Source organism: Ruditapes philippinarum, unplaced genomic scaffold, assembly GCF_026571515.1.
Source record: "Ruditapes philippinarum isolate M1 unplaced genomic scaffold, ASM2657151v2 ctg6636_1_1_1_1, whole genome shotgun sequence".
NCBI classification, from domain to species: Eukaryota; Metazoa; Mollusca; class Bivalvia; order Venerida; family Veneridae; genus Ruditapes; species Ruditapes philippinarum.
The window spans coordinates 13299-21897 of NW_026853492.1; the positions used below are offsets into that span (position 1 = coordinate 13299).

Below are 8599 nucleotides of genomic sequence, written 5' to 3' on the forward strand. Positions count from 1 at the left end.
TGAAATCTTAGCGGTTTAACCTGACCCACGCAGGTCAAGTTAGGAAAACACCATTTTATTCTTTATATGGAGAAAAGTTTGTTCCTTTGACTGTTTAGTGTATTCATTTTCTGGACATTTACAGAAGAATGAAAGAAAAATCCAAAACTAAGAAATTAAAATTTTGCTTGTGTCTCCCTTTAAAGGGACTCCACTGAGGTTTTTTGACATTACCGGCTGTAAAGATTTTTGGATTTATATTCCATTTGATGTACTTGTATGAATTTTTTTTTAATCATTTGCTCACTCAATTCATCCAAAATGATTATTTTAATTGTGGAAAATGACCCAAAATTGAAAAACGTTGCAATGCTTTGAATAAAGAGGTGGCCAAGTATCAATTTATTTCTGAGAATATTTCTCAATTTACTTTTGCATATTTTTTTCTCTTTAAGTTTCCCAGCTGATCTATGAAATAAATTCAAATTTTATGTTTTTAGTCTTTTGGGCCACACTGGAGTTCCTTTAATTTTAATATGCTGCAAAATCAAATTAAAGGAAAAAAAATGTTATACTCTTTATTTTTAATTCATTAATGAACTGATAATTTAATAATCTTCACAAAACTGCTTTAGAATCATTGATATAACATATAATGTCATATTTTAAAGTTTCACTTGCAATTAAACACAAGAACTTAACATTAGGTTTTGCACAGCTGCACACTAGCAGTACATGAAGAGTTTATTCTCTTCTATCACAGAATGTTTCCTCTTCACCTCTCTCAATTTCTTAAAAGTCATTCCTCAACACTGTGTCTGCCTTTTTATCTCTTTCAAAATGGCTGACATCTTCCTGTCACATGATATATCACATGACCTGTCACATGATACTTTGCATAGGAGTTCCTCTGTCTTCATCAACATGTATGCTTACTATATGATGACCAGGGATCATTGCTAGACCTAGAATTCTTGGCTCTTCTTTCTTCTCCACTTGATCTGTAAAAAGCAAGATAAAGGTTATTATTTTGTTCTTTCAGTGCCAAATGCCATACTGCAAAATCATTATCATCCGTAGTCGATGGTGGGTCAAATATTTTCCTGGTTTCCATGGACAGGTCAATCTATTTATTTAAGATCCATTAACATTTCATTTCATTTTCCATGATATTATTTTAAATTACATAAACTGCATTAACATGTAACTTAAAGAAAATGTTTTAAAAATTTAAGAATCTTCGTAACAAAACCACTAAATTCCATGTTGAGGAAATAAAGTGAAAACAACAAGTGATTGTTTTTCTTGTTTTGTCTGGTTTTAGTAAACAAAAGTACTTCCAGGGCTTTTTTTCACAGTTTGGGGAAGCAGCCCAGCCCTTAATTTTGGGGAAAAATTATATGGTATATTTGCAAAAGGGGAAGAAAAAACTTAATGTAAATTCAATTTTTGGGGAAAACTGCATGATTTTAAAGAAATTTTCTTTGGGGAAGCAGCCCTATACCGGCCCCTGTTATAGAAGGTAAAAAGGCCCTGACTTCTATTAATATTGTTTTCAAAAAAAACATTATTCATGTTATGTACATCCAATGACACACACACACTTATTGAAAATCATTTAAATCAGTTATTTCAACTGTTTTAATGTCTTGCTTTATCTTGAACAAACAAACAAACATATATACATTCTAGTCAGACTTATCCTTCAACTATTTAGAAATAAAAAGCCCAAAACAATGTACATGTATATAAGTTCTTTGGTAAAAGAAAGTTGACTACATGTAATTACCTGGAGGTTTCAAATATTCTTCACATGAGCCTAATATCACATTTCTCTCACTGTCTGTACATAAAAATATACCTGAAATTATAAATGTTTATGTAATTTCATTCTGAATTTATCAATACAAAACACAAGTAAAAACTTTACGGACATAACAGCAGATAACATTAAACTATGTATATTGAGCACAATGCTTTCATTAACGGTAGGTGGTATTTTGCTTCCATTACACTAATAATGGTAAAACACTTATGGTCATAAAAAAAGAAACATCCTAAAGTATAAAGCTTTATCTCTCCTAAAAGTGTAAACCTAAATCCCTCCTAAATATGTAAACCTTAGTCTCTCCTAAATGTGTAAACCTAAATCCCTCCTAAATGTGTAAACCTTAGTCTCTCCTAAATGTGTAAACCTAAATGTGTAAACCTAATTCTCTCCTAAATGTGTAAACCTTAGTCTCTCCTAAATGTGTAAACCTTAGTCTCTCCTAAATGTGTAAACCTAAATGTGTAAACCTAAATCTTCCCTAAATGTGTAAACCTTAGTCTCTACTAAATGTGTAAACCTAAATGTGTTAACCTAAATCCCTCCTAAATGTGTAAACCTTAGTCTCTCCTAAATGTGTAAACCTAAATGTGTTAACCTAAATGTGTAAACCCAATTCTCTCCTAAATGTGTAATTGTAAATCTCTCCTAAATGTGTAAACCTTAGTCTCTCCTAAATGTGTAAACCTAAATGTGTAAACCTAAATCTCCCCTAAATGTGTAAACCTTAGTCTCTCCTAAATGTGTAAAGCTAAATCTCTCCTAAATGTGCAAACCTAAATCTCTCCTAAATATGTTAACCTTAGTCTCTCCAAAATGTGTAAACCTAAATGTGTAAACCTTAGTCTCTCCTAAAAGTGTAAACCTTAGTCTCTCCTAAATGTGTAAACCAAAATCTCTCCTAAATGTGTAAAGCTAAATCTCTCCTAAATGTGTAAACCTTAGTCTCTCCTAAATGTATAAACTTAAATGTGTAAACCTACATCCCTCCTAAATGTGTAAACCTAAAACTCTCCTAAATGTGTAAACCTAAATCTCTCCTAAATGTGTAAACCTTTGTCTCTCCTAAATGTGTAAACCTAAATGTGTAAACCTTAGTCTCTCCTAAATGTGTAAATTTTAATCTCTCCTAAATGTGTTAACCTAAATTTCTCATAAATGTGTAAACCTTAGTCTCTCCTAAATGTGTAAACCTTAATCTCTCCTAAATGTGTAAACCTTAATCTCCTAAATGTGTAAACCTTAGTCTCTCCTAAATGTGTAAATTTAAATCTCTCTTAAATGTGTCAACCTAAATCTGTCCTAAATGTGTAAACCTTAGTCTCTCCTGAATGTGTAAACCTAAATGTGTAACCTAAATACTTCCTAAATGTGTAAACCTTATTCTCCTAAATGTGTAAACCTTAGTCTCTCCTTAATGTGTTAACCTAAATGTGTAAACCTTAGTCTCTCCTAAATGTTTTAACCTAAATCCCTTCTAAATGTGTAAACCTAAATCTCTCCTAAATGTGTAAACCTAAATCCCTCCTAAATGTGTAAACCTTAGTCTTTCCTAAATGTGTAAAACCTAAACCCCTCCTTAATGTGTAAACCTTAGACTCTCCTAAATGTGTAAACCTAAATCCCTCCTTAATGTGTTAACCTAAATCCCTCCTAAATGTGTAAACCGTAATCTCTCCAAAATATTTAAACCTAAATCTCTCCTAAATATTTAAACCTAAATCCCTCCTAAATATGTAAACCTTAGTCTCTCCTAAATGTGTAAACCTAAATGTGTAAACCTAAATCTCTCCTAAATGTGTAAACCTTAGTCTCTCCTTAATATGTACCTACACCTAAATCTCTCTCCTAAATGTATAAACCTTAACTTCACCTTAGATAGCCAAAATGATTCCTAAAAGTGAAAACCTACAAGTTTACAACTAACTTTCTTATCAAGCTTTTGTTAAAAGTGGTAAAGTCTAAGAGGCTCAATAGACTTTAATTGCATCACCTCTATAAGTACTGATGTAAGAATCCAAGATTTAGGGCAAACATTAAACATGTTCAATACAAAGCCTTTTTTGAAATAACACAAATGTAGTAGGGCAATATTTTTTGTTTCAAATTAACATCAATGTTACCAGGTCTATGATATTTTTTTATACTATACTTAAAATTTGGGAAAAAGGGAGATCACTCAGAAGCATTAATGATTAATTAATCACAACAAAATTACATGACAATTGCAGACTCGGTTTCACAGAGCATGCACATGAGGGATAATGAAAACTAGAAATGTGTCATCATGCCACGGATGCCCCCGCATGCAGCCAAAATTTCAGATGTTATAATATTTAGTTCCAAATTTGTTTGCACAAATAATTTTTTTCATTTTAAGTTCAAAGCCCTTAAAACTTTTCAATGTTAACACAAACCATTTTCATACAATGTTCAAGGCACTGAAATTATTCAGTCTAAACCTTTTGAAAATAGCATATTTCATATTTGTAGCCAAAATAATCGCTACATACATTTCAGTGCTGAAACTGAAAGTTCAAAATTTTTACAACATTCAAGAAAGATAAGTTTGTCCAAAATCATTGAACCACGACCAAATTCAAACTTAAACTGCTTATTCCTAAGATGTATCTATATTATTTTCAAAGTGAAAGGGACATAACTCTGCCAAAAAAATCATCAAACCATGACAAAATTCCAACTTGACCTGCCCATTCCTTTGACATATCCATATGTGAAATTTAAGTTGAATATGTAACACTGTTGGGTAGATAATGAACAGAAACTGTAAATTTCATATTATTTTCAAAGTGAAAGGGGCATTACTCTGCCAAAAATCATTGAACCATGACCAAATTCCAACTTGGCCTGGGCATTCCAAAAATATATCCATATGTCAAATTTGAGTTGAATGTGTTGTACCATTGGGGAGATAATAAACAGAAACTGAAAATTTCATATTATTTTCAAAGTGAAAGGGGCATAACTCTGCAAAAAATCATTGAACCATAACCAACTTTGAACTTGACCTGCGCATTCCTGTGATGTATCCATATGTCAAGTTTGAGTTAAAAGTGTTGTACCATTGGGGAGATAATGAACGGAAACTGAAAATTTCATATTATTTTAAAGTGAAAGGGGCATAACTCTGCCAAAAATCATTGAACCATGACCAAATTCGAACTTGACCTGTATTTTCTCACGACATATCCATATGTCAAATTTGAGTTGAATGTGTTGTACTGTTGGGGAGATAATGAACGGAAACTGAAAATTTCATATTATTTTCAAAGTAAAAGGGGCATAACTCTGCCAAAAATCATCGAACCATGACCAAATTCGAACTTGACCTGTGTTTTCTCATGACATATCCATATGTCAAGTTTGAGTTGAATGTGTTGTACCATTGGGGAGATAATGAACGGAAACTGAAAATTTCATATTATTTTAAAGTAAAAGGGGCATAACTCTGCCAAAAATCATCAAACCATGACCAAATTCGAACTTGACCTGTCTTTTCTCACGACATATCCATATGTCAAATTGGAGTTGAATGTGTGCAACCGTTACTAAGATAATGAACGGAAACTGATGATGACGGAATGACAGAATGACGGAATGACGGAAGGACGGAATGACGGAAGGACGGAACAGGATAACACTATATGCCCCGGCCATTACATGGCGGGGGCATAAAAATGTAACAACCCTCATGACCCCTAGCTAAACCCTTCAAAATAACAATGAACAGTTCAACATACAGAGCTGAGTAAGTGCATTAAATAAGGGGTAAAATATAAAATCAAAACATAAAGCACTAAATAAGCCAATCAGATTTACCTATCAAAGTTCTACCATCTGTCATCTGTACTTTCATACTTTTATTCAACCAGGATCGTAACAACTTCTTGCCTTGACATTCCTCATCTGTTTCCTGCAAACAATGTCAAATAAAATCAGAGTATTTTATCCAAAGCTTACTTATAATGGACAATAATAACCCTTTTCCTGCTATCTGTGTTCATAAAAATTCAGGACATTCTCCATATTATAACAGCCTGACCAACCCATAACTGACCAGGGATTTTTTTTTGCCTTATTTTATAGCCTATATAGTGTATTATTTTCCCAATCCGCAGGAAAAAATTCCAAAAGGAAAGTTAACAAAATAAAAAATATTGAATAACAAATTCTAAAAACTTTTAAAATAAAGGATTCTTTACTGTCATGGTGCTTAAATGTTTGAAGATGCCATCCTAAGACAGTGATTCTTTGCATTCAATTATTTATTCACTGCAAAATTTAAGTCAAGTATTCAGTGACAGACAGTATGACGATGTCAGATAATTACAGAGAACAAGTGTGTGAAGTTTCATTAAATGGTTTTAGAATTACCAACTTGTGCTCAAAAACTTAAATAGAGAGTGACAAGGACCCCGGGGTCAGACACCAACCTCCGGCTTAAATGGTCCCTGTTAAAACAGTCAATGAGTCAATAAAAATCTTTTAATAAAAGTGGGGCATCTGTCATTATCATTAAAACTAATTTTTAAACCATTCACATAATAGTAAAAAAAAAAATCCCATGTACCATCAAGTCTCAAAAAAGTAAAGACTACAGACTCTTAAATGTAAATACAAAGTTTCAAAACAAATAACATGCTTTAATAAAAACTTAAATTGATTTTCCGGTATCTGCCATTTATAAGTTTATTGAATTCCCTTTCGAGTGCAATAATAATCAACAAAATTGTAAAACACATTTATCATTTTATCAATTTCAAAAGTAAATCTAGCATCAGGTCCAAGGAATACCAGAAAAGTTCCTGGCTTCTAAATGTTAAGCAGGCGTTTCCGTTAACAAAGTACAGAGTGAGTCTCAGCTCAAAAAGTTAACCAAAGGTGTAAACATTAAACCAGAAACATTTTGCAGATTTGTTTGACCAGCAATTTGTGTTTACATATCAGAGTGTGTAATTTTTTAGACTTGACGGTAAATTGGATTTTTGTTTATTCTTGTGGGGAATGGTTTAAAAACAACAATGATAAAGAAAGATGTCCCATTGTAAAAAAACGTTAAAGAATTTTTTACTGAGTCGTCACAGGGTGAGAAAAATGTACAGTCTGACCTAGATACTAACCCAAGGCCCTAGGAATACCATACCACGGCTCTAGAGACTGAGCTTTCCGGCCGCTTACACATCTTCTCCCATAAATAGTGAACAGTTCTGAACCATGACATACTTCCTTGCTATAATGAAATTCTTTTTCAAATTTCACAGAGTTACAGAGCAATGTGAATTAAACTCTGAGCTATATTCAGTCACGGTCCCCTGTTGAGCGCCAAATGTCACTGGGCAAGAAAAATGTGCAGCCTGACAGGGACTCTTGAACACGAGACCCTCAGAATAGCGTACCGCAGCTCTACCACTTACACATCTTCTCCCCTAAATATTTGTGAACCATGACAGACTGTTTACGAGGCAGTTCAAGCCGGATGATAGGGTCTGACCCCCCAAGTGTCTATTTTTATTCTCACTGGTGTTTGAGCAAATCAATATATGAGCAAAAATATATCAGAACCATTCAACCTACCTTTTGCATGTCAATATATTGACTATCAGCTCACAAACAGTGAGTTAAAGTATTTCTATGCCATTCAGTTTCAGAGAAACATTAACCTGTATCAGCCTATAATCAGGGGAGATAAATCTGACGAAAACTTGCATGAAACTAAAAGTGATACGTGAAAAATATTAATAAATCAGCTGCAGATCAATCGAAATTTAAGTTCCCTAAAGAAAAAAGTGCTTAGAAAATGTTTCCTTATGATTCATATGCAATTTTACTTTACTATCAGTAAGAAAAGCGGTAATAATAACAAGTGAATATTACCGAGTGACCCATGTCTTCCATTTTGAATTATGATTTTAGAAATATTTTTTAACGAAATATTTCCATATTATTATCATTTCAGTTACCTTTGAAAAATTAAGCAATTAAAACCTGATGTATTTCATTATTTCAAATTTTTCTTTAAAAATAAAATGATTTAAATGGATCAGTCAATTTGATATCTATAATAATATTAATTTAACTTATTCGTTTAAATTGTTTATCAAGCTTCCACTAACCCTGACTTTTGTTGTTTACATTGACAACCAAGAAAAAAGTCAGTAAGGTTCAAATCGTGAAAATGACGCGTCCAAAATATTTCACACCAAATGAAGTTGCGATACACAATACAGTAGATGATTTGTGGGTGTCTTTTCTTGGAAAAGTATACAATCTCACCCCTCTCTGTGAAAAATACCAAGGTTTGTCATTTTTAGTTTGTTTAGCAGTTTACTGGTTTGGTAAAATAATAAAATGCAACAACATTAGATCAATGAACATGTTTAAAGTGTTCAACACAATGCATTTTATTAATGATTCTTATATCATAGGGTGAGAAAATTGTGCAACCTGACCAGTACTCTTACACATGTATCCTGGTGTTTGGACTTTACCTGTACGAAATTTTGGCACGGATTCTGGGCAGAATTGGCACGGAATTGGCACGGAATCAGTGATTTCTGGGCGGACCAGGGACGGAAACGCAAAATCCGTGCCATTCTGTCTCACAAGAAAAATATTTTGTTCACTTTTCTGGGCGGAAAACTAGAAAAATTCCGGCTGGAATTTTATTTTGAGCAGAATTTATACTTAAACATTTCATCTTGGACAGAATTTTCAACTTTGAAATTTTTTTGGGTAGGAATAGTCTTCACTACGGGCGGAATTCTATACTTA

At 32.8% G+C, this 8599-nt stretch overlaps 1 protein-coding gene across 1 annotated transcript; it reads right to left on the reverse strand.

Moving 5' to 3' along the window:
- Positions 1-560: 560 nt before the first annotated feature.
- LOC132737043 (N-alpha-acetyltransferase 38, NatC auxiliary subunit-like) lies at positions 561-7804 on the reverse strand. Its single transcript, XM_060724277.1, has 4 exons — positions 7703-7804; positions 5648-5741; positions 1769-1840; positions 561-980 (listed from the first exon to the last, which is right to left on the reverse strand). The coding sequence occupies exons 1-4, from the start codon at positions 7721-7723 to the stop codon at positions 862-864; spliced, it is 306 nt and encodes a 101-aa protein (XP_060580260.1). The 5' UTR covers positions 7724-7804; the 3' UTR covers positions 561-861.
- Positions 7805-8599: the final 795 nt, after the last annotated feature.

Bases quoted from the DNA above. Each gene is read 5' to 3' on its own strand.
- LOC132737043 (XM_060724277.1), bottom strand. From the start codon at position 7,723: ATGGAAGACATGGGTCACTCG. The intron at 5,742-7,702 runs GTAATATTCACT...CATTGTTTGCAG, and splicing joins TGGAAGACATGGGTCACTCG to GAAACAGATGAGGAATGTCA. The intron at 981-1,768 runs GTAATTACATGT...TGCTTTTTACAG, and splicing joins AGAATATTTGAAACCTCCAG to ATCAAGTGGAGAAGAAAGAA.